The 26,963-nt window shown below is 45.5% G+C and overlaps 1 protein-coding gene across 1 annotated transcript in view; it reads right to left on the bottom strand.

Moving 5' to 3' along the window:
• Window positions 1–26,963, bottom strand: part of MYPN (myopalladin) — a 2,801,288-nt gene that overhangs the window by 29,426 nt on the left and 2,744,899 nt on the right. The window contains exon 19 of the mRNA XM_069240514.1: window positions 20,065–20,198. Within this exon, the coding sequence (XP_069096615.1) occupies window positions 20,065–20,198 (134 nt within the window). The remainder of the gene's footprint in view (window positions 1–20,064; window positions 20,199–26,963) is intronic.

Raw genomic sequence — 26,963 nt, 5'->3', positions numbered from 1 at the left:
CCGCACCCGACGTGGTGCGCGAGTGTCCCAAGCTGTTCCTGGGCCGCCATGGTGATTCTTAGGTAATTGGAGGTGGCTGGTGCCCCAGGGGCACTCCCAAGAGCAGACCGTGCCCCGGGGTCGCCGATAGGAGCACGCTTGCTCCGCTTGGCTTCTTCTGGTGAGAGAGCGTGATCCTCGCACTGGCTGTAATTGAGATGCCCGGGTCGCGGCGGTGATTTGGGGGCAATGAAGAGAGCGCTTTTCAAAGCGCTACAGGCAAATCTGCAGCCCGGGCTGTGGCGGTGATTTTCTTCTGGCAGTAAAGCGTGCTTTTAGGAAAGCGCTTTTATGGGCACCAGAGAGCGCTCCCAAGGTACTAAACAGCTGAGGCAGCACTCCTCGTGCTGAAGGGCATCTTCAGAGGTCAGGGGCCACAGCACCCTGCCTCTGGAGACAACAGTTGAAGAAGTGGGGTGCAGGGCTGGAGAACCCAGCTGCAGGTCAGCACAACAAGGGGGTGCAAGCACAGCAGCAGCAGTCCAAGGTGGTCGTGGTGAGTCCTTTCAACAGCGTCCTGCGTCCAGCTCCAGGTAAGGTTCCTGGAGTCCAAAGTGATGTCCAATGATGTCTAAATTGTGGGGAAAATTCCCCTGTACTTATACTAGGTTTACAGTGGGTTTTACAATGCGGAAGAGAGGGGGTCCCAACCAGTTACAACTGGTTATGAGAGTGCCCTTTCTCTTCTACAGCACAGGCTCCAAATCATCAGTGAGGGGTAAACGGCCCTATTGTGTGAGGCCAGGGCACAGCCTTTACAAATGCAGGTGTGCACTGCCTCTCCCTTCTCTCAGCCCAGGAAGGCTTTACAATATGCAGATACACCTCTGTGACACCTCGATCCCTCGCTGTGTTCAGGCTGTCTGAAAAGTATGCACAAATCTCCAACTGTCAGTCTGTCCAGACGTGGATTGGAGGCAAGCTGCAAAACACCAAAGTCATAAGCACAGATAAATGCGCACTTTCTAGAAATGGCATTTATGTAATAGTAATAAAAAATACACCTACACCAGTAAGCAGCTTTTCTCACCACTATCACAACCATACTAAACATGCCTACGCTACCCCTCATAAATCAGACAATACCCCTTACACATAAGGCAGGGCTTTTCCAATTCAATCATATGAGAAGGCAGCACTCACAGCAGTGAGACACCAAGTTAGGCTGTTTGTCACTCCCAGGACAGGCCACGCAATATGGCACATGTCTTGCCTTCTACATACATGGCACCCTGCCCAAAAGGCTAGCTAGGGCGTACCTTAGGAGTGACTTACATGTAGTAAAAGGGGAGTTTTGGGCCTGGCAAGTAAAATTAGATGCCAGGTCCCTGTGGCAGAAAACTACACACACAGGCCCTGCGCTAGCAGGCCTGAGATAGGTTTGACAGGCTACTTCAGTGAGTGGCGCAAGCAGCGCTGCAGGCCCACTAGTAGCATTTAATTTACAGGCCCTGGGTATAGGGATACCACTTTACAAGGGACTTATAGGTGAATAAAATATGCTAAATAGGTATAAGCCAATCCTAACAATTTTGTAAGGGAGAGCACATGCACTTTAGCACTGGGTAGCAGTGGGAAAGTGCTCAGAGTTAAAACGACGGCCAACAAAGGTCAGGAAAATAAGGAGGCAAAAAGCAAAAAGTCTGGGGAATGACCCTGTAAAAGGGCCAGGTCCAACAACAACAATAAGAAATGATGCTCCAAATCCTGCCATGTTGCTAACAGCAGTACTGTATCTTGAAGAAGGTTATATGGAGATACTCATGTCACACTGGAAACATGTCAACAATGCATACTTCACCATGTGTAAATTGTCCTAATGGAGTCATGGAGGTAGTACTAATGTTGCTCAGATATACTACATATTTGGCATGGAAATGTGCACTGTAGTCAAAATGTGCAAGTTGACAGGGATGTCGCTAAAATACATAACACAATGAAACAGCTAGGCCCAGGAAAATCACCACTACCATATGGCACCCCTTACAATGATATACTCTGATTGCATCAGTAGAAACCATTAGTCCTTTGTATGTTGGAGAGGCCCAGAGATTTGCAAGCACTTGTACAAGGCCCTCGACATGTTGCCCTATGGGAAGCTACATCACTGTCTCCATTTTGGTCCTGCAAACTCAGATGTCCGTGGATGAATGGTTCTACCCAACCACATGTGATTCCAACATAACTGCAAGTCACTCCATAATGTGTGCCAACAGTCAGGTAACAAATCTTTACCATTTCACATGTGCAGTGCACTTTGCCACTTAATGCACATCAATGGCATGGAAATGGACATTTTGTGTAAAAACTCTAGTCCTACCTGTCATGTCCCTCATTACTACTTCAGTTGTACATGCCAAATGACATGCAATGATGGGTGAGGGTATGTGTGAGCCAACAATCAATGGTGACACAAACCTGTCTGTAGCACCACATAAAATGTAGTCCCATTGCATATGTCCAATTCCAAAGACAGGTTAGCATGCAAATATATGTGAGGGAATACAGTAATCATCCCGTGAACACAGGTAGACGAATCATGAAGTGTACACAATTTGTCAAAAGGGAATGGGACACATGCTAACATGTTGGCACACGGAATTTTGGCAACAGTGATGGGCCATAAATTATGTCAATGGACATTCCCCACTTACCAAGGGAAAGTTTTGATGACACCTTCACATGTCAGACAGTAGTGAGGCACCAGCACTCATCACACACTTAAAACAAGTGGCCTCTGGGGTTACTCACTTGACCAGACACATGGCTGAGGACAGTGATCCATCACTTCTTGCTCTTTGGACTGTGACACTGAGGAGTAGTGGTCTATTGCGTAGAATTTAGACCCACTACAACAACAAACCTTCCTTGATTGATCATTGTACAAAGCAATGCGTTGTCCCTAGAGAGCAATTGTTTTTTGGAGTGTACTTAGTTGTGTCCTAGGTCCCTGGGCTACTAGGCAAAGCACATCAATATGCACCAAATTACATATCTACATAAACAGTTACTCATCTTGTGTGTCACACATGGTCCATCCCCAGCCATCAGGAGGAGATGTCAGAACCTAACACATCAACTTAGCTATGTGACAGGCAGGAATATGTCCTGTACTCGCCCCTTTGTGGCTGCTGTGCTCCCTGCAACTGCCCATCAAGGTCCCGCTATGCTACTGCCAGAATGCAAGCCCTTAGGGGGTCATGCTTTGAGGTGTGGCCTTCCCACGTTGGGAGGACAGCCCCAGCTGAACCTCTGCGATCTTCTGGCCAGCGCCTGAGGTCCTCTCACCTCTTGCAACAGTGGGTGCTTTGCCGGCTATGGACCCCCAGGGTCTGCACCTTCTGGGCGATGGTTCTCCAAATCTCCTTCTTTTGATGGGTGTTTACCTATATGGATGCAAGAGACAAATCAAGTGATTACAAACACAATTGTTTGCTCAAATGGCTTTGTCACACACATCAGAAACATCAAGCTTAAAATGGGCAATTTGTCAACATGTCACAAGTGTGAAGCACACATGTCAATAAGAACAGGGACATGACCACACACTTTTGGATTAATCTGTAGACTAACCCACTACCCTGCTCAAGGGCTACAATGACTAAGTAAGCCTAATTACATCAGGTATTCGATGCTCCAGCAACCCTTACTGTGATGGGAGCCACAATGAAACACCACCCACCAATGTGGTTTCTGAAGGGTAAACTCCTTAGGCCTGACTGGAAAAACACATTTACACTCTGCAACATTGACTCAATGCATACAGTCCCTACAGGCAACTATCATAGTACAGACTCCACCCTTACACTTGAGTGACAATGAAAGGGCTGGCATGGCGGGTACGTAAAGTGTCTTCCCTGTGCATGTGTGGACATGCGGCCTACCAACTGCAGACTCATGCACTTCAGAGTAGGTTTTGGTGGTATGTACCTGTACCACAAAACACTCCTTTAAACATATGTTTCTAACCTACAGAGATAGCATCCAACATACAGAGGTATGCACTTTACAATTTCTGCTATCTAACCAAGCTTCTGAGTCACGTGTCATGGCCTCCCAGGAATCTACACATTGTCTGCACTGTGGGTCTGCCATTTGTACAATAAGTTTGTACAGGACAAATATGACTTCCATGAAGGTGACAACAGAGCTGTGGTAGTAACGGACCTATCATGAGTCAAAGACACACATTGACAATGATGCAAAATGCAAATATGGGATAGTTCAGGGATTTACCGCAGTACCCATTCCTGATCTAGTCAATGTACTGAGGCCCTCATGGCAAGTTTTGCCATTAGAGCTCATATTAGCCACCTGACAGGATCTGCATGTCTACAGGAAGTGGGCACAGTGCCACAGTTGCATAGCCACAGTGACTCTTCCACAGCCTGGACTATCTCTCATATTGGGAGATACATTTGACAGGCCCTGATCTCTGTAGGCTGGGCATACAGAACCTACATGACACTCACATTTCCATCACTTCCATGCATGACAGTACATCATGTGGCCATCAGCAATGTGGCTTGTGGGGCAAACTAAGGGCACAGTGAGTGATGATATACCTTCCAGACAACAGTTTGGCAAAGCCAGATGTTGGGTGAAAGATCTGTGGCACAATACACATTGCTTGCAATATCCTCAATGACTCAGACAAGATGCATACATGGCTCATGCTGTCATGCACATACATGTTGTCTAACATTTATGGCCATCATAAACCAAAAAAGAAATCATTGGATGGCAGTAAAGTCTCCTTGCCTAGCTATTTGCATCTAACACAAGGAGGATCTAGGGCCCCCCAAAACATCACACAACACAATGTGAATGAGCACAACATATAGTACTGGTCTCCAATACTGGCACCATTTACATCCTATTGGTGCCACACAGACTGCCACAACAGGCACACACGAAGTCTAACTGGCACAAAGGGGCACTTTGTAGCCTGTGAGGAGGGAAAGAAAGGTGTTGAACAGAGTCAGTTATGAGGTACTTACCTGCTCCTCTGGTGAGCAGTAGAGCAGACCATACAGGGGAAGAACATTGCTCACAATTATTTCCAGAGAAAGCAGTGGTCCTTTCACCTGCTGGATGTGGCATGATTGCTCCCAGAGGCGGCACACAGCAGCTGAAGTGGTGGAGGTGTTGCTGCAGCAGTATCAGGAGTCAAGTGGCTAATTTTTCACAGCGCGGGGTACAGGGATGCCACACACGTGGTCATCACTGTCGACAGACATAGCCATTGGGGAGCTACCACTACAGGCAACTACGTTAGCCTATGGCTGTGTCTGTTGCTGTTTGAAACCACCTACTGTGCAGAAGACGTCTGCTGCTGGCCATAGGTGGTTCCTAATGTCCAGTGGAGTTCGTCAGGCATCCGCTATTTTGGCAGTTTGAAAGACTGTATATGGCCCTGTTATATGCATCACAAAAACAATATAAGTTTATTATCATCACAAACATCCTCAATCTGTCTTGTTGTGCAGGTCTGACTACACAATCACCGGTGTTGTAGGTTGTACGGCACAGATGGTATATGATGGCGGTGCATGGGCCACCACCGTTGACAGTATTTTTGGGGGTCAGAAAATGCAGTCACATTTCGAGGGGAAACTGTGTAGCAGATAGTTGGGTTTCGCCCGAATCCATGTTGTGGACATGTGTTCACAACCATGGGGTCACATTTGATCCTTGTGTAGTTGCCAGCTGTCATATGTTTTGGGTGTTATGTATAGCCAGTCAGAAATGCTTTGTCACATGACATTGCTAGCATGCATCATGTTGCTGTGGACACAGTGACTAATGTTACAAATCATGCCTTTTCACACATAGGTGCCCTGGGAGTGGGAGGATGCAACAACCTCCTCTCTACCGTCCATTGCCATACCTTCAGACCTACCGCCTAAATAGGCAAACAATAGTGGATTCATGTCATCAGTTGGAGCCAGAACTGATGCCAACTAACAGTAATCCATACTGCATACCACCCATTGTACAAGTCATGTCAGTATTGCACTTCGTGGCCACAGGGTCCATCTAACATACATTTGCCCTATCTGGTGGTATGTCCCAACTATGTTCAGTCTGGTGTTGAAAGATTTCCTATCAGTGTTGAAAAATATAGACAGCTTTGTGGGTCTGTGAAGGCTGACTTCTAAGGTTTTGCCCACATCCTACATGTGATGTGGGCCACTGATGGCACAAATGTTGGCCTGGTGCCACCATAGGCCACGGAACAAGTCTATTGCATCAGAAAAAATGTCCATTCCATCAATGTGCAAGTTGTCTGTTTGGAGGATCTCTACATCTAAAATGTGAGTGCCTGTTTTCCTGGATCAGCCCATGATTCCTTGGTAATGCAGAACAGTGCTGTACTCCAGCTGATGTCACAACTGCAACCAGAGAGAGCCTGGCTGGTTGGTAAGTCACATATGTACTGATTGTGTGTGAGCAATGTCAGGTGCTACAATCATGAAGTGAGTGACTCATTGTTGCACTTTTGTCCCCTTCCTTAACAGGAGACTTAGCATATCCAAACCATCCTTGCTCATATTCCGCTATCCGAACAGGACTGGTGAAGACCTCCTCTACTCACCGAGGAAAGTGTGTCAGATCACTGTAGCATGCTGAGTGCTCAACAACATCGCCCTGGGGAGAAATATCCTGTACGTCCCAGAGGAGGGGGAGTCTGCAGTGCCACCGGGTGAGAATTCTGGAATGCCAAATGAAGATGACAGTGGTAAAGAGGAAGGAGCTGACTTGTGAAAAGATCTCATCCACAGCTAATTCTTGTGAGTGTAAGTGTGTCATGTGATGTATTAACTGTGACTGTAAAATGAACTGTAGTTGTGGGAATGTGTGGAGTTTAGTGTTTTTGAAACAGTAAGGGAGCTGATACGCCACAAAAATCAGAAAAAGGCTTATTGATAAGATAGCTTTTGACACAAACCCACCTTGATGATGTTACTTTGTTTGTGCCAGTGTCTTTGCAATGTAACCTCTTTTCCAGATGCATGCTATGTGACATGTGCCATATGTATGGTTTTAAGCCTATACTCCTTGTTTTGTTCTTTGTACAGGTACCTTCATCATGACATCCTCAAGTGGGCATTTCAGAGTTGTGACATTGGCAGGTATGTGATGCTGTTCTGACATGTAAAGTGCGCATGGATTGTTCCAGGTAATGTAGGTTGCAGAATGTGGGTGTATGAGACCTTTATCAAGACAGTTTGCACAGTGTTTGGGTGGAGGTTCAGAAGTGCCCATTGCACTTGTTTTGTGTCCTGTGGTGGGCATGATGCATCATGTATGGCATCATGTGGTCATCAAATATGTAGTCCTAGCTTACGACCAAGTCATTGTTCCTTCACATTGACTAAACAATTTTAGTATGACCTGTATGTAGCTGCAGATGTGTTTCATCATAGTAGGCCACAGTGCCTGTGCCAAAACACTGACATATGTTTGTGTCATATCACCAGATGCATGAGCGTTGGATTATAAAGGCCCTGTGATCCAGAACTGCTGTACTGCCATCTTTCTGAATCATGGATTATGTGGTGTTGGATTACTTTGGTGTGGTATGTGATAAGGCTCAAGCTGGTGACAACAACCACTTCATTGTATGCTTCACATGATCGTACATAGTTACATGGCTAAATATGAAAGCAAAATCAGCAGGGGATCAGCTGCTACAGAGGCAGGGGTATCTGTGGCTGGTTGTTCCTCTGGCAGGGCTTCCCTTCCTGTGGCTGCCGCCGCCGATGTTGATAGGCCTGTTGTTGATGAAGGCAGGAGAAGATTGGTTTTGAAAAGCTTGGGATTGTGTGCATGTCCCTTAACACCCCTGTTAGAGAGGCCATGTTGGTATTGTGGGCCTCCATCTGTTCACGCATGTCCCTCTGTAGCAGCTTGATTTCCCGGAGTTCATTCAACACCTGGCCCATCACTCCTTGGGACTCCTGATAGACCCCCAAGACATGGCTGAAGTTGTCCTGGCCAAGAACAGCCCTAGTGGCCTCACGCTACTGGCCCACAGCATCCCTCCCACTACTCTAACCCCAAGGGCCTGTGCCCTTCCCACAGGGTGACCTCTCCAACTTGTTAATGGATCCTCATTGTCCAAAGTGTTGCGCTGCAACTCAGGATCCAGGACGGGGGGGGGGCACAAGATGCTGAAAACTGTGCTAGTTACATAGGTTGGGGTGAGGGAAATGGTTTCCTGTGATGTTGAAGGAACATGGCTGGGAGGTGACATTGTGGGCACAGTGAGACTCACTGTTGCCGTCTGATCAGGTTGTCCAGATGGGCCAGAACCATTCTCCATGTCCATAAGTCTTGGAGTGTTGGCATCACTCAGGGCTTCATCTAAGGGGGGAAGTAGTAGTCTGTTCTGTGGCCTCAGTATGCCTACCAGAAGATCCACCTGTTGATGAAAAACATACATTGCTACTTACTGAATTATGACATTTACCTCCAAAGGTTTCATGTTACAGTAAGCAGAGACCTTGGACAAAGTTAAGTTGTAGGTAATCCAATTGTGCCAAGTAATAATGGTATTGGGTGATTTGACATGACATTTATGAAGCATGGCAACAAAATCTGACTCAAGCAGCTGATGATATGAGCAGATCACTTGCACTTTGGAAGATGGCCTGAAAATTACATTTTACCACCAGTGCAGCCAACACAGTGGACAGGCAAGATATGGCCTTGATCATTTTGAGGTCTAGTTAAGTGAGATGCAAGTAAACCTAGGACTTTGTTGTGTATGTGACTGGAGTCATCGTGTACACAGTGCTTCGTCTGAGGTCTTAGGAACACTTGTTGAACACACACTGGGTAAAGTGTTATTCCTGTCCTCAATAGTTTCATCTTGGGTTAGCAAGTCAAGATGGAGCTAGGTAGATAGACACTTCTTTGATTTGAGTATGATCTGTATCTTGATCACTCCTAGATGAGTACACTTCAATTGAGAGTTCATAAATTAGTGTATTTGAACAAGTGACCACTGGACTGGTGTTTGAGTTACTGGAACAGGGCCTATTGTGCTTTGCAGTCCGATCACTCTTGTTACTGAAACAGTGCCTTCTGGGAGTTGCATTCAGGTCACTCCCTCTACTACACACACTTGACAAATGGCATCCTCCCAGGTGAGTACACTTCAATTGAGAGTTCACAAACAGGGGTAATTGGACAAGTAACTACTGGGCTGGTGTTTGGAGATACTGAAACAGTGCATCCTGCAAGTTGCAGTCTGGTCACTCCCCCTACTATACACACTTGACAGATGTTATACTCACAGGTGAGTACACTTTAATTGAGAGTTTACGAACTAGGGTATTTGGACAAGTGACTACTGGGTTGTGTTTGGAGTTACTGGAACAGGGGCTCCTGGAAGTTGTAGTCCGGTCACTCCCTCCACTACACATACTTGACAAATTGTACCGTCCCTGGTGAGTACACTACAATTGAGAGTTCACAAACAAGGGTATTTGGACAAGTGACCACTGGACTGGTGTTTAGAGTTACTGGAACAGTGCCTCCAGGGAGTTGCAGTCAGGTCACTCTCTCTACTCCCCAAAACTTGATATTACATATCTGTACTAGGCAGCATTTAGGTTGGAGCATAAGTTTACATTTTGGGACATAAAATGAACCCTGGAATGTGTTTTTGTTTTTGTGAGATTTCCAGACACCATTTTGACATATGGCATGTGATGCGCTTTGTTACTTGTGATGTTGGATCAATTTATACAGATTGACAGTGTTACAACTCAGATACTCTGGGCATTGAATTTTGTTGAGGTACATGAACAAGACAGTGGCAACAGCTAAGGTGTTAGCATGCATGGCATTGCAGTTTTGTGACATTATTTGTGTGTGACTTACCAGACTTCACCCCCCAGCTATTCCTGTCAAGCCTTGAGGATGCAGGATGGCCAAGACCTTCTCCCAGGGAAATAGTATTAACAGGGCAATGGGAGGGCCACTAGCAGTCTTCGTGGCTTCCACCTGCTGCCTGGAGACCAGGGAACTGACCTTGCCCCTGAGGTTGTTCCACCTCTTCCTAATCTCCTCCTTTGTGCACAGGGTGGTGTCTATAACATTCACTCTGTCAACTATCCTGTCCCACATTTTCATTTCCTTACTGAGAGGAGTGTGCTGGACTTGGGCTCGAACAATTGTGCCTCTACTATAATGATTTTATCCACCATGACTCTCAACTCATTCTCTGACAATCATGGGTTTTTGGCCTGTGCCATGCCTGGAAATTAAAGAGGGTGACAGTGAATAACTGAACAAGACAAGTGACTATGGGGAAAAAAATAGACGATGTGTGTGAAAGGTGTAAAATAGGATGGGGGAAAAAATGGCTGCCTTATGACAAAAAATGGATGAAATTACGTGTCGTCTGTTTTGCTATGCTGCAGTGGAAATGCAAAGGATTGTGGTCTGTGAAGGGGTGTGTTTTATAGCGTCCTTTGCAGGTGCGTCCACTTAGCCAATGTGTGTCAGCTGTGTTGTTTTTTAATTCATCCAGATTACACTTGTCTGTTACTTTGCTGAAGGCAGATTGCAGTGGTTGACCACCATTGGCTGACCACCGCGGCAACTGTGTGTTTGTAACAAGCTTGGTGTTTTGCTGCTGCACTGATTGCACTGGAGGTCAGACCACCTGAATCCAAGCCGCCGCGCCACTGGCAGTCTGCCTTTTTTGCTTGGTGGATGGCGGTCCTGCATGTAGGAATCATAATAGAGTGGTCTGGGAACCGCAAGCGCGGTAAATCTTTTTGGGACCACCAACATGGCGGTCTGGCGGCTCGACCACCAAACTCGTAATCAGGCCCCAAATCTTAGTATAGTACTTAGAAACATAATAGCTCCTACTGGGGCTATCACAACATCTTGACAGAGTTATTTGCAACAGTCTGACGCCACTTGCGTGGGAGTGTGGCTGTCATGGAGTCGCACGGACCCCAGGTTCAGTACCATGGAAATAGAAGAAACGAAGACTTTGCATAGAGTCATGAAGGTGAGGCATCACTGGAGTCGGTGCGGTGTTGATTGCTTACTGCTACTGTGGAAGGGAGGCGTTGGTTCCTTACTGCTTGGCAGGGGAGGTGAGGCATCGGTTCCTTACTGTCGCAGGGGAGGTGATGTGGCATCGGTGGTGAGGCATTGGTTCCTTTTGAAAAGGGTAGGTCGATGAATCCAGCAGGTCAAGACATGAGGCGTCAACTTCATGGTGTTGTAATCACACTATGGAGCCAATGGTACTGCGGTGGAATCGGAGTTGGGTATCACAGGCATCAGTGAGACTGCACTTGTGACTCACACTGTGGGGGGACTTCGCAGTTGCTGCGGTGGCATCGGGCCTGCAGCATCCGTCTCTGTCGTTGCCCTCATTGGGGACCACGGCTAGGGTCTCGGCAGCTGAGCGGAGTCAGGCAGCTGCACCTGTTCCGAAGTCACTCTGGAGTCAATGTACATGGTTTCATCTTGGTTGCACCAGAACTCCCTCCCAAGGGTCCAGGAACTGGATTTTGCATCACTTAAGCAAGTCAGGACTTTCAGCAAAAGAGCCCAGGTGCTGGCAGATGAAGTCTTTGATATCCCTGAGACTTCCTAACAGGAGGAAAGCTCAGTCCAAGCCCTTAGAGAAGCTTTGGAAGCAGGATGTAGGAAGCAAAGTCCAGTTCTTTCAATCCCAGGACAGAAGCAGAAAGCAGTGGGTCAGCATTGGAAAAGAACGGATAGAGTGGCAGTCCCTCCAACAGCATCCAGTTCTTCTTCCTGAAAGAATGTCCTCAGTCCAGAAGGATTCTAAGTTTGTGGGGTCAGCGGTCCAGTCCTCTTACCCATTTCTGCGTTTGAAGTAGGAAAACTTCAAAGAGAAGTCTTTATAGTGTACAAGACCATGCCTTTCCTGCCCTGGCTCCAGACACATTTCAGGGGGTTGGAGACTGCTTTGTGTAAGGATAGGCACAGCCCTATTCAGGTGAAAGTGTTAGCTCCTCCCACCACTCTAGATCAGGAAGACCCATCAGAATATGCATGCACACCTCTGATCCCTTTATGTGGCTGTTTAGAGTGAAGTCACAAACAGCCCAACCGTCATCCCGACCCAGACATGTATTCCACAGCCAGGCAGAGACACAGAATGGTTTAGCAATAAAATGCCCACTTTCTAAAAGTGGCATTTTAAAACTTACAATTTAAAAACCAACTCCACCAAAATATGTATTTTTAAATTGTAAGTTCAGAGACCTCAAACTCCACATCTCTATCTGCTCCAAATGGGAAATTACAGTTAAAAGATATTACAAGGCAATCCCCATGTTGCCTTATGGGAGAGATAGGCCTTGCAATAGCGATTTCAGCAGTATTTCATTATCAAGGCATGTAAAGTACCCCTTTATATGTTATACCTTTTAAACACACTGCACCCTGCCCATGGGGCTGCCTTTGGCCTACCTTAGGGGTGCCTTACATGTAGTAAAAGGGATGATTTGGGCCTGGCAAGTGGGTACACTTGCCAGGTTGGAATGGCAGTTTAAAATTGCCCACACAGACACTTTAGTAGCAGGTCTGAAACATGTTTACAGGGCTACTCATGTGGTTGGAACAATCATTGATGCAGGCCCAATAGCAGCATTTACTTTACAGGTCATGGGGACACATGTTGCACTTTACTAGAGACTTACTGATAAACAAATATGCCAATCATAGATAGACTAATCATCAGTACAATTTAGATAGAGAGCACGTGCACGTTAGCACTGGTCAGCAGTGGGAAAGTGCTCAGAGTCCAAAAGACGGCAAAAACTAAATGTAGCACATAGTCGAAAACATATATTTATTTTGGTTAATTCATTTTTGTTCATATCATATCCTTTCTGAATAAGTAATATTAATTTCAATATGTAATGTTAATTTTAAACCAAATCAACATTGATTCAAGGCAAGCCATGTTTATTTAAACAGTGGTCATATTAATTTACACAATGCTTGTGTTCATTTCGATATGTGCTTTATTCACTTCAAAGCATGCTATATTTATCTCACATAGATTCATATCCATTTCAAAAAGTGTCATATTAATTTTAATTAATGTCATAATAATTTTTATATGGGTCATATCAACTTCATCAGAGGTCATATTCATTTGAAAGTGGCTCATATTAATTTTAACATGTGTCATATTGATTTAAATGAATGGCATATTCATTTCAATGGATGTCATATTCATTTTAGCACCTGAGAATATAATTTGAACATGGGTCATATCCATTTCAACATAGGTCAACTTAATTTCAATATATGCAATATTCATGTTGATGAGTATCATATTGATTTCAAAGCATAACATTTTATTTCATTTTAATTTCAGTATTGGTCATATTCAGTTTAAGGTATGTTGATTTAATTTCAAAGGGGTTCATTCATCTCAATGCATGTCATATTCATCTTATAACATGTCATATTCCTTTCAGTGGATGTCTAATTCACATTTAAGCATGATATTGATTTTAACATGACTCATATCAATTGCAACACATATGATAATCATGTCAATGTGTATCATATTACTTTTAATGCAAACCATATTCATTTGTTTTTATAAATGTAATGTCCATTGCACATTATATTCCTCTTGGAATAATGCATTTTCATTTCAGTACCATATTTTCATTTCAATCTGTCATATACATTCCAATGTGTGTCATATTCCTCTTGGGCATATGTAAGTCATTTCATGAAATGTCCCATTCTTTTTTATGAATATTGTATGTGTTTCAGTGATTGCTTTAATATTTACAGGGAGGGCCATATTTATTTCAGTATGATTGATATATATTTCAGTAGATCTCTTATTCAATTTTGAGCGTGAATTATTCATAATAATCACTAAGTACATATCCATTTTGTCTGGTTTCACATTTATTTTGGTTCAAGTCAGAATCACTATGCCAGGTATCATATTTATTTTGACACATAGTACATTAATTCTGGTGTGTGTCATATTCATTTTGCAACATGCTATGCATTTCAGGAAGTAGGGGGCTGTAATTTTGACATGAACTGCTTCCCAGAGGTGGAGTGGAAGAGCTTGTTCTGCTTAACTGCAGCTATAGTTTAAACATGTCATTAAACTACCTTGTAAAAAGAAATGACGTGGAAGGGGTGTTGGGGACGGGCAGGCACTAACAGGAAAGTGAGGGGCGGGTGGGAGGTGCTGGGTAACGGCAGTGCAAGCTAATTCAAAGTGCCAGGGCAGGCGAAGGAGAAATAGAAAAGAAAAAAGTAGTTTGATCACAGTAAAACATATCAGAACTTGTGCAGTAATTCCTGTTGCAGGGTCAGTCTAGAAAGGGGTAACAAAACCTCCCCTAGGTGGGATAAACGTAAAGCATTTACAACTAACATCAAGGGATTTTTGAAAGGCAAGCCGGCGAACGAGTGAAATTTATGGGCATGAAGTGGGGGGGCAGTTTAAAGTCCACAATATTTAAAACAGGTCGGACATGCTTGCGGACTCGATCTAAAATAGGTTTGAATTGGACAGCGTCTCATAGGCACAAAGATTCACAAAGTCAGTTAGTCTTAAGTAAGCAGCAACTTTCACACCCTATCTCACGGAGGCAAACAGCCTCACACACTGATAAATCCAAATTTAGAAAGTATCCTCTCTCTCTCTCTAACACATACAGTCAGACACACAGAGCAGACGCATAACGATAATCATTCACAAGGAAAGCATCTCGTACATACAGGAAGAGAGTTTCACCCAAACAGACATAATCATGCTAGCACAGAGTTGCACATACAGTTTCAAACTGGCGCTGAGACTTACAAACCAGGGTCTGAACAAAAATAAACTATCTCAAATATGATGTCTCAGAGACGTAGATCAGAATATATGTGGACTGTCATATAAACACAGGTACAGTCTATCACAAACAGTTTCTCACACAAATTAAGTTTAAAGCACAGTGAGGACTTATCAGAGCCTCGTGATGTTAAAGAATCGCAATCATGCAGTGAGAAGATGGTTCTGACCATCAGGTCTGCCCTCATTTTTTTCCAAATAGTTTTTGACCTTTTACTGTGAGGGAGCCTCCTAGTCAGGGACACCCTCACAGTAAGCTCATGGTAATATGGACTGCGCTTGTGACCCCTGGTGTCGCCTTGCTAAAAAAAGGCTGCTGTGGCACAGCAAGAGTAGGAGGCCCCGGGTGGGCTACCTGGGATCATGTGTGCACACCCGTGTGTACCCATGTAAGGGCTGCACGGGGAGGGAGCCTGGCATGCGCCGCCCAAGAACTGCGCTTAGGGAGCCTGGTGAAGAAGGAACTATTCAGAGGGGGTGGTGACCTGGAGTAGGCCTCATGAGATGGGTGTACCCAGGGGAGGGATAGTCAGTGTGCTTACTGTATTTTTACTGTAGGGACACTCCAGTACATGTCAACATCAGTGTGCTTCTTGTCTTTTCCCTGTAGGGACACTCTACTCAATGTCAATAGGAAAGAGTGGCCTAGGGCATAATTCAGGTCCCCTAGGGCCCACAGAGACCAAAGTCGCACCAGCGTACACTGTAACCTGTATGAAAAGAATGATGCAGTAGGTTACAAAAGCATAGTTGTACAATTTATGGGTCATCCATGAATGTCAACTTTCTCTGACTCATCTCAGGATTAGGGTCAATTAGTGCTTTATCCAGCTGCCTGAGCATGTCCTTGCATCAATCAGTCAGCTGTCAGCCCCTGCCAGGAAATGGGCGGAGAAGCCCTGAAAGGAATGCTAAGAAGGAGGGGCTGACTTTCAGAGCACATGTGGCCAAAGCTCCTAGACAACGCCATTTTCAAGCTATTCCACAAGACTGTGCAGGAAGGAGGGGATGGGGGAAGGAAGTGCTGTGGCACTTCTAGATTGGCCAGAGGCGCAGGAATGCTGAACACTTCTGCCCCCACTTAAAAGGTCCTGCACAGGGGAGAGCTCTCTCTCTCTTGGCTGTGCTTCACTGCTGGATACTGGGACTACAGACTGGTGTCCTGGACAACTGGAAAGAAGAACCCCCTGACCGCCCCCTGGGGCAGGGACTCTGCCCCTAAAGGACTTCAGGCCCAGTGAGGCGCAGGCCAGTGCCAGGTAAGCTAGCCTCCTTATTCCCCCTGAGGACTAGTTGGGGGAAAGACTGGGGTGGCGCAAGGAAAGTGCGCTGCCCAGAAGGAAAGGAGGGCACCCAGAGGAAAGGTTGGCGCAGGGAGTCAGTGGGACTGGCCCCCTATCATCTGGGACCCTTCCAGGCCAGGAGGTCTAAGGAGAGTGTTCCTGGTGGCAAGGGCTCATCACCAGGAGCGGAACAACACCAGAACCACCCAAATCGGCCCTTGGGGGACTGAGATATCCAAAGAAGAAGGTATGTGACCTTTGACCTATTTCAAAGCAAGCGTCGAAGCACATGGGGCTCCGTTCAATGCCCCCAGGGTGGGCCAGGACCCGGGGGCTTACCCAAAACAGAAGTAAAGCCGGGGGTCGCCATCACGACCCCCGTGAAAACCAAGAGAGGGCCCCGGACCCTATCCCGGGGCCCCACAGAAGAGAAAGACGGGGCGCCGTCGCGCTCCCTGTGAATATGGAGGATGGGGGCCCTGGACCCCATCCTGGTGCCCACCAGGAAGAAAATTCAGGGACGCTGTCGCGCCCCTCGTGAAGATGACAGCCAGCAGAGGGTGAGCCAGCGGGCCGAAGACTGCTGGGGAGCACCACTGCGCTCCCAGTGTAGATTGTCCGGGGCACCCATTCCCAGGGCCCCCACCCAAAGACCAAGTCAGGGGGATGCTGTTGCAATCCCTGTGAATACTGCTAGAGGGGCCCAGACCCCACCCCAGGGCCCACAAAGAAGGTGGGGCGCTCCCTGGATTGGTGCAGCAGGAGAAGAGGGGGGAGTGCTGCAGCATTCCCACAATTCCAGCCACCTAGCAGCATGTGTCGGCCACCAGAAGGTACGTGCAGTGCAGGGAGCTGGCGGGAGCTGCCAGGGGTGAGCTCCCTGAGCAGCTCCCCAACCGCACTTACCTGACGGGGGTGTCTGGGTGGGACTGGGCACCCCCCACCGACGAGGGCAGCCAGGGTTGGGCTCCCCACGCTGCCCTCAAAAAAGCAAGCAGCATGACGGGGATGTCCGGGTGGGACCGGACACCCCCCATTGATGAGGGCAGCCAGAGGTGGGCTCACTGGGCTGCTTCGCCCCCAGAAACGTGGCGCAAGGCTGCAAAATGAAAAGGAAATGCAAAGAGGCTCTCCGTGGTACAGAGGGAGAGCAGCTCGTTAAATATGCATATGGCCCATAAGGCCTTGCGGGCCTAGGGCCTCTAGGACATCTTGTTCAGCTCATGGTGGCCCCAGGAAGATGGGGCCACTACCAACCAAGTGCCTATTGTCAGGGGGGGCAGCAGGAATGGTGCAGCGTCCCCCCAACACCAAGTTTATGTTCCCCACCCTAGGTTGGGTGGGACAAAGAAAATATAACCCCACCAGGGTTACAACCAAATATACACCATCAGCATGTTAAAATGTTTGTTCTTAGCTTGTGTGCTTGCAAGCTCTAGAAGTATAAATTGGTATTATACCAAACTAATCAAATGTATGAGATTACTTCAATGTAATCCAAAAATAATGTGAAAGTAATCTTTATGGTTCAAGGTATTTATTCATGTTTTAAAGTGTTACTAATAATGCTGAGTTGTGTAATAAGACTGATACCCACTCTTGTGTACAGTAATTATGTATGCTCATTGTCAGGCTTTGGTGCATTCATTCTATATTATAGGCAAATGTTGCATTAGGATACCAGGGACTGGTTTGCCGTGTGGGTGGTTGGATTATATTACTCCTAGGGGGAGACATGAGAGATTACACAATATCATCCAAGGGCAATTCCATCCATTTGTGTATATTTGTAAATTGTTGCATAGTATTGAGTGTGTGTGTAATAAATGTACTTTTACTTTATCAAATGAAAAAGCACAGACTGGACAATCCTTTATTGAGTGCCATGCTTGTGTGCCCACGAATGGGGATTACTAGCCCACACCACCTCCTTTGAGTAAGCCTTGGACTGCTCAGCAACGCTACACTATGAGAGTCAAGAGCTACGATGGAGTTCCCAATGGTGGTCGTGTGCGGACCCATTACTTAGGTATAATACAATACAAATAGGTATTACCTTAGCAGTGAACTTTGTAGACAGCAAAGTATAGAGAGTCTCACACCTGTAGTGCATCTCACAAAGACAGTCATATAATTACACTTTCAAGTTGGTATGAAGACTTAGACTTATCAGAAAATCCACTATTATGACTTGCTTTTGTGCAAGTTACTTATTTTTCACATAGTGCATCATATCACAAGTTTGTCATTTCTAAGTGATGTGACAGATGCTATTACCCAATTAAACAGTGCTCAAGCTCAGGTAGCCTGACCACCACAGGGTTTTACAAAAGCAGAGTGGTACAATTCCATACACTATTCTGCCACAAGGGGAAATCTTTTTGCGTAAGAAGCACTTCTACTTATCTATTATGAGATTTGTATTTATCATTTTTTTCACACAACACAACGCAGCAAGACACCTTGCTGCCCTGTTTGAAAGGGAGAGGGGCAGGAATGTGGCACATCTATCAAGTTATGGCCCATTCCTGCGCTATCCTTGCGCTAGCAGACTTTTGGCTGCTTAGCGTCAACGCAGGCACTCTTGCACCGTGGTGTCTGCATTGCAGGCAGGATTGTTTTTGTGCAGGAAGGGACACCTTTCCACACAAAAACAATCCGTTGAGGGTTTTGTCTCTACGTGTGCTGCATAACACAGCACATGTAGAAAAAAAGAAAAAAGGAGTAGAAATAAAAATGTTTCTCCTCGCTATGCCCCCCTTGGGAAAGCATAGCATTTTGCTGCATTCCAAGTCTACCTCTCATCGTAAATCTGGGAATGCGCCAAAAGCCATGGGTGGGTGCTGGGGAACATCCATGCTTCACACATGAAATCCTCCCACAGGCAGAGTAACACAAGGCAGAGACTTGCGCTGCCTTGCATTACTCCACACTTACCAAGTCATGCAGGGCCACGCGAAGTGGCCCTGCCTGGCTTGGTAAATCACATTTAAGTTTTGCATAGGCCTTGTGTTGCTTTGCGAGGCACAAAGGCAATGTAAAACTTTGATAAATATGCCCCTCCGTTTCAAAACGTTTGAGGCATCCATCCACAAATGGCTAACAAAACTGATATGTTAGCTGACCAGATATATACTCGGTGTTTCAAGTTCAGAGTCATCTGCCTCCTAAAAATATTTAATGTCCTAGAAATTAAGAAGCACGATTAGGGATTGAAGATTTCACTTTAAAGAAAAAAAGATAATTCAGAGACCTACAGGAAACCCCCCTCCAAACCGCCGCCATAATTTGATGGAACCGGGGTGAACTGAAAAAGGAGAAAGCAACTGATTAATCCTAGACTGAATTACCTCAATCCATTTCAGAGCCAACCCCCTACTTTTTGACTTTAGAAAGATGTTTTGTGACACCCATTAGATTGGTCTTGGCTACCATACTGCAAAGCTATATTTCCTAACAGCAAGTAGCAGAAAAAATCCCACCGTCACACCTTACGTGAAGAAGGGACCATATTGGGACAGAAATTCTGTTCTGCCAAAGACTTACAAGTTTTGTATAGGACCCCCCCCCCCCCCCCACCCACGACACACACACACAAACACAGTAAAAAAACAATTTCACTCACAACAGATCAGAGCAGTTGACTTTGCAAATGCTTGACATGTTTGCTGTGCCGGAGTTTATGTTGTGTAATACGAAATGAAATCTAGGGCGCTGGAGGTTAAAAGGAGTAAAAAAAAGCATAAGAAAAATCTAGTCTTCTATTAAAACATGCAAGGCGGGAACTTTCGTTTGCATTATCAGTTATTAACTACATTCATTCAATCATATAATAAGAATACCTACCATATATGTCAAGTCTAGCAGTACAGGAGACAATTCCAGCTTCATTTTTGGCAGATAATGTGTACCAACCAGCATCATCTTTTTTTGTAGGCTGAATTAGAAGACACACGTAACCCGTCATATCTTGATGCATGCTAGGAAACAACAAAAATTTACTGTTGACATTTTTGTCTGTAAAGCAAGCACATAAAATATAGCCTTGTAAAGCAACAGGAATTTCCATTTCAATGTACCAGAATAAATATACAAATGTGTACAAAAGTGTATAGAAAATAAATACACTGAGGGACAAATTTACAAAGAAATGATGCAATGCAGAGGAGGCAGTAAAGTTGCTGCACTGCATTGCGCCAACAGAAGAGAGCAGAACAGTGCCATATCTACAGAAAAGTGGTGCTGTTCTTATCTCTCCCTTGGCTGGCACACTTTTGGCTGCCATGCTTCATTGCAGACCCCTTTGTGCCCATATGCCCATATGTCTGTGTTGTGGCAAGTTATAGTTTTTGTTCAAGAAGTGGACCCTTCCTGTACAAAAACTATACTTAAAGACATTTTCCTCTCTGCTGGTACGCTGTTAAATTCAGCGTGAATGGAAAGAAGGGAGAATGAGGAGAAAAGAAAACATGTTTCCGTGTTATGCCTGCCTCAGGGAGGTGCAGGATTTTGGGGCAAATCCTTGTCTACAATTCTTTGCGATTGCATGGGAATGCCCATGCACCACAGATGTAATGTTCGCTTGACATAATGTAATGCAAGCCAGCACACTGCACTGTGTTGCATTACTTTGGTTTACAATTCAATGCAAATCTCGATCTCTGTTGGATTGTAAATCCCAGCAGTAGATTTTGCATTGGGTTTGTGTTAACAAATTAACACAAACCCAACGAAAAGACTTGGTAAATCTGGGCTACAGTTTTTTGTTTATGGTAGCATCCTACTGCTACCACAAATCCAGCACACAGACTTGAAATGGGAAAACCTTTCTTTAGGGACCCCTCTGAAAACTGTCACAAATGAGTTGCTGGAATAAAGATATGCAAGTTTACATGACATGATCATATGATTTTTAAATACTATGAAATATCATTCACAATGCTACACAAAAGTACCAATCATTAAAGTATACATGTTTAGGCATTTTTCATTTGGCATTATAAATTGCAGTACATATATTGAAAAATGCAAGCCATCAAAGAAGTGCGTCTCTGTCCTTGTGACTCACACCGTAATATTTATGGATGGACGAGTCTTAATTTTTGAACAACTAAGCAACAGTGATTCCTAAGCTGATTTCTGTTTCTCGGCTTGTGAGCCTTAGTATGCTTTCAAAGACTGAGGAATGGAGCTTCTATTAGGCAGACTGTCAATTTATTTATTTTTTAAAACCTTTTACACGTGACCGTTGGCAGGCCTCTTGACCCACCAGTATGCTGTTGTGTTTTCTGGCAAATAGGGAGCAGTTACACCACTAAAAATAGTGTCAGTCTCCATGAACTGGGACCATCAATACTGGCACAGACCCTTGCTCTGGGACACAGTTGTAGCCTCCCTGAAGCAGTTTCTCAGATTTGTCTTGCAGCAACTCCCCTGTCTGATGCCAGTCCTAGTTCACCAAATGCAAAATCATTCCAGATCGACTGCGTGTTCATAAACTATAGACCAGGGCTCAGCTTTACTAAGCCCTTGTGTTGCCCTTGTGTCACCCTTTCTTTCTTGATTTGTGGGCTTGCATGGTGCAAGTGCTGCACTGCATCAGCCTGAGTCACACAGGAATGAATGTATGCAAGGTAGGCATTCTGACGCAAAATCCAGTGCAACAGTAACACAGTGGGATTTTGTAACATATAAATGTGGGGTTCATCGTCATGCAGTGTAACGCAACAATTTGACAGACTGCTGTGCATGGCCAATGCAGGGGCACTCAACGATGCAAGGCCATCAGTATAACAAAATCTCCAACCCAAAACTATCAAGCAAGCTCATCTAGGCTATGGAGGTAGTTATATTGCAATTGAGAGTTGGTGTGAGACAACCATAGGAAGGATCGATATTCAGACAACGAATCACCCTCATTGATCTCTGGGAGGAGGAGGTGATCCAGCTATACAGACACAAGAAAGAGAGAATCCTAGAGTTGTTGAAGAAGATTTCATCAAGTTTTCAACCAGCAACAAGAAGGCCCTATGCCATCCCACCACATATCAAAATGATGGCAGTCTTACACATGTTGGATTTCGACTATTTCCAGAAGACCTCAGCTATGTTGGTTGGCATATCACAGGGAGCTTTTCTGACTTTCTGCCACCTCCCCTGGGTGCTGTCATGAAGCTAACTCCACAGTACTGGCTGTTTCCTAAAACCAGCCAACAACTATTAGCATTCAAGCATGGATTTTACAAAATTACAGGATTTCAACTTGTTCTTGGAGCAAGTGATTGCACCCATGTGCAATTGGTGCCATCTTCAGCTGCTGCACATATTTACTACAAAAGCAAACACAACTATTCAATCAATGTGCAGGCAACTGTGAGCCATAATGGATTCTTCACCAGTGTCCTAGCCAAGTATCCTGGAAGTGCCCATGGTGCATTTATAATTTGACATCGCACCATAAATGAGTGTTCCTAGAATGGATGATATAGAAATGGGTTACAGATTAGTAAGTCCAATTGCACATCTATTTATTGTTATGTGGTTCTGAATTACATTTGTCAATATCAAAATGCACAATCTATAAAGTGTTTCTTTCACAGATGGGGGTATAGCAAACACATAACCAATTGTGTTCCACTGTGGGTCATGGTTACTAATCTCTCATGCAATGCAGCCAAGCAACAAACTTTGCTGTGGTGTCTCGCCTCAAATGGAGAGAGGACCCATCCAACATATCTGCAAACATAAAGATCAGGTTTAGTCTCTCCATATGTTGAGCCACTGCGTGCAGTCTACCAACAACACAGGCACTCTTGCAACATAGTGCAAGGGTGTCTGTGTTATGGGTTGGAAACAGATTGTTGCCAGGAAGGGATAAAGTCCAGGTAAAAAATAAAAGCCATTGCCCCCTTTCCATGTGCGCTTCAGACAGTAGTTCATGCTGACGAAGTAAATAACTAAGAGTAAAAAAGATGCATCACAATGTTATGCCTGGGAGCTGTACTATTTTCATGCATTCACAAATAGTAGCTGCATTCAATCTGGCAAAGTGCATAAATCATTGAGTTCATGCACGTGAATGCCCATTATCTACCTATGGTACACAAAATATACACACAAATCAAAATCAGGTAAGCAAACAGTTAGGAAAATAGTGCAAACACTATAGAACACAATAGGATGCAATAGGCCTAGGGGCACCACAAACCATATAATCCAAAAGTGGAATGCGAACCACGAATGGACCCCAGGCCTATTGTAGTGTGTAGAAGGTTGCTGGGAGTCTAAGAAAACACTAAGGGTGTCAAATATATCCCACCCCAAGACCCTGAAAAGCAGGAGTAAAGTTCCCCTACTACCCCAGAAAGACAGTAAAGTCGAGATAGGGGATTCTGCATAGACAACAACTGACTGCAAAGCACTGCAGATGGATTCCTGGACCTGAGGACCTGTAAAGGAAGGGGACCAAGTCCAAGAGTCATGCAAGTGTCCGGGGGGGGGGGCAGGAGCCCACTAAACCCCGGATGAAGGTGCAAAAGGGCTGCCTCCGGATGGAAGAAGCTGAAGATTCCGCAACAACAGAAGGTGCCAGGAACTTCTCTGTTGGTCAGAAGATGTTTCACGACATGCTGGAGGATGCAGAGTTATTTCCACGCAGAAAGACCCCAAACAAGCCTTGCTGGCTGCAAGAGTTGCAGTTGAAGATAATCAGTGCTGTCTGGGCCCAGGAAGGACCAGGAGGTCGCCCCTTGGAGGAGGAGACAGCGGGGCGCTCAGCAACAGAGAGAGCCCATGCAGAAGTAGGCAGCATCCGCAAAAGCACTTGAACAGGCGTTCAAGAAATCTGAGCACAGCGGACGTCTCAACACAACAAAAAAAGGTCCCACGAAGCCGGTGGTCAACTCAGCGAGTTGAGCAATGCAGGACAGAGTGCTGGGGACCTGGGCTGTGCTGTGCACAAAGGAATCCTTGCAAAAGAGCACAGAAGCCCTAGCAGCTGCAGATCACTCAGTACACAGGATTACTGTCTGGCGTGAGAAGGCAAGGACTTACCTCCCCCAAATTTGGACAGAAGGACCACTGGACTGTCGGGGCCACTTGGATCCAGCTCCTGTGTTCCAGGGACCACGCTCGTCAAGATGAGAGGGGACCCAGAGGACCGGTGATGCAAAAGTTTGGTGCCTGCGTTAGCAGGGGGAAGATTCCGTTGACCCATGGGAGATTTCTTCTTGGCTTCCGGTGCAGGGTGAAGGCAGACAGCCCTCAGAGCATCCACCACCAGGAAACAGTTGAGAAAGCCGGCAGGATTAGGCGCTACAATGTTGCTGGTAGTCTTCTTGCTACTTTGTTGCGGTTTTGCAGGCGTCCTGGAGCAGTCAGCGGTCGATCCTTGTCAGAAGTCAAAGAGGGAGATGCAGAGGAACTCTGGTGAGCTCTTGCATTCGTTATCTGAAGAGAAACCCACAGGAGAGACCCTAAATAGCTCTCAGAGGAGGATTGGCTACCTAACCAGGTAAGAGCCTATCAGGAGGGGTCTCAGACGTCACCTGCTGGCACTGGCCACTCAGAGGTCTCCATTGTGCCCTCACTCCTCTGCATTCAAGATGGCAGAGGTCTGGGACACACTGGAGGAGCTCTGGGCACCACCCCTTAGGTGGTAATGGACAGGGGGTGGTCACTCCCCTTTCCTTTGTCCAGTTTTGCGCCAGAGCAGGGGCTGGGGGCTCCCTGAACCGGTGTAGACGGGATTATGCAAGCAGGGCACCATCTGTGCCCTTCAAAGCATTTCCAGAGGCTTGGGGAGGCTACTCCTCCCCAGCCCTTAACTCCTATTTCCAAAGGGAGAGGAAATCCTTTGTTCTGCCTTCCTGGGACTGGGCTGACCAGACCCCAGGAAGGCATAAACCTATCTGAGGGTTGGCAGCAGCGGTAGCTGCAGAGAAAACCCCAGAGAGCTAGTTTGGTAGTGCCCAGGGTCCATGCTGGAGCCCCAGGGATGCATGGGATTGGCATTCCAATACCAAATTTGGCTTGCGGGGACAATTCCATGATCTTAGACATTTTACATGGCCATGTTCGGAGTTACCATTGTGAAGCTACACATAGGTATTGACCTATATGTAGTTCACGCATGTAATGGTGTCCTCGCACTCACAAAGTCTGGGGAAATTGCCCTGAACAATGTGGGGCACCTTGGCTAGAGCCAGGGTGCACTCACACTTAGTAACTTTGCATCTAACCTTCACTAAGTGAGGGTTAGACATATAGGTGACTTATAAATTATTTAAGTGCTGTGTAAAATGGCTGTGAAATAACGTGGACGTTATTTCACTTGGGCTGCGGTGGCAGTCCTGTGTAAGAATTGTCTGAGCTCCTTATGGGTGGCAAAAGAAATGCTGCAGCCCATAGGGGTCTCCTGGAACCCCAATACCCTGGGTACCTAGGTACCATATACTAGGGAATTATAAGGGTGTTCCAGTGTGCCAATCAGAATTGGTGAAAATAATCACTAGCCTGCAGTGACAATTTTAAAAGCAGAGAGAGCATAAACACTGAGGTTCTGGTTAGCAGAGCCTCAGTTATACAGTTAGGCACTTCACAGGGAACACATATAGGCCCCACACTTATGAGCACTGGGGTCCTGGCTAGCAGGATCCCAGTGAGACAGTAAAAACACCCTGACATATACTCACAAACGGGCCAAAAGTGGGGGTAACGAGGCAAGAAAAAGGATACCTTCCTACAGCGCATTAATGATAGACAGTCCCTAATCACAGATCTACATAAATGAGCTTTGGGATTTGTCCATACTCTTAACCAAAGCAGTAAAGGTTGCACTCTTATATAATCGGCTATGTCCCTTAGCCCCACTTCATCATGACAAAAAGCAGCTGGAGTGGATTGAGGGACTGCTAACAATCTTCTAAAAAACTTATTTTCCACTAACTGTAGACTTGAGCAGTCCGTATAACTCCACCCAAAAGGTCTATTATAAATTGTTGCTAAGGCTCTTAAAATGTAATAAGCAATTGCTTAAATGGTATGACGTACCTGTTATTAATGGTTCAATGCACTTAACAGACATTTTTGTGGGGTGGCATTGCTTGTTGGATAAAAAAGCTGCTCATAGGTGGGAGATTAATGGTGATCGTAGTGTTAGTGATTTTTTAAATCTTGATACATGGAAAGGGTGGACTGGTATTGAGCCCAGTATTAGATATTTTAAAATTGTGATTCAATGGTCATGTATTTGTATAAGACATTTTTTATTAAAGCTAGACCTTATACGAATAAAGGTGCACGTAGATTTCGTGGAAGAATTGATTGAGCCCAGTACACGTAGACCAGTTAGGGACTGGATCACCATGCTTCCGAAGTATAAGGACATTGATGTTTTTAGTGAAGTTCTGCAGAAATGGCAGTCCATGGAGGGTTTGCAAATTTTGGCAGATGCTTAGAATAAAATTAACCTATTTAATTTTCCTGAGTTAAATTAAAGGGCACTATCTCTGCCATATGCAGTTTCACACCAAATGACTGCTATACATGGCACCTACCTTGCTGAATTAAAATAACCTGAGATACCGGTAAAATGTTTTAGGTACTCGATGGAGGGTAAAGGCAACTGGACACATATCTGAAACTTTCGAAAGATTATTGGTGTACTGTGTCTCTATACAGGAATACTGTCTACACAAACAAAATTTAAAATGATCAGCAGGCAATATTATTGGGTTACTCTTCTG

The sequence above is a fragment of the Pleurodeles waltl genome, chromosome 6 (assembly GCF_031143425.1).
Source record: "Pleurodeles waltl isolate 20211129_DDA chromosome 6, aPleWal1.hap1.20221129, whole genome shotgun sequence".
NCBI classification, from domain to species: Eukaryota; Metazoa; Chordata; class Amphibia; order Caudata; family Salamandridae; genus Pleurodeles; species Pleurodeles waltl.
This window is presented reverse-complemented; position numbering and strand designations above follow the sequence as displayed.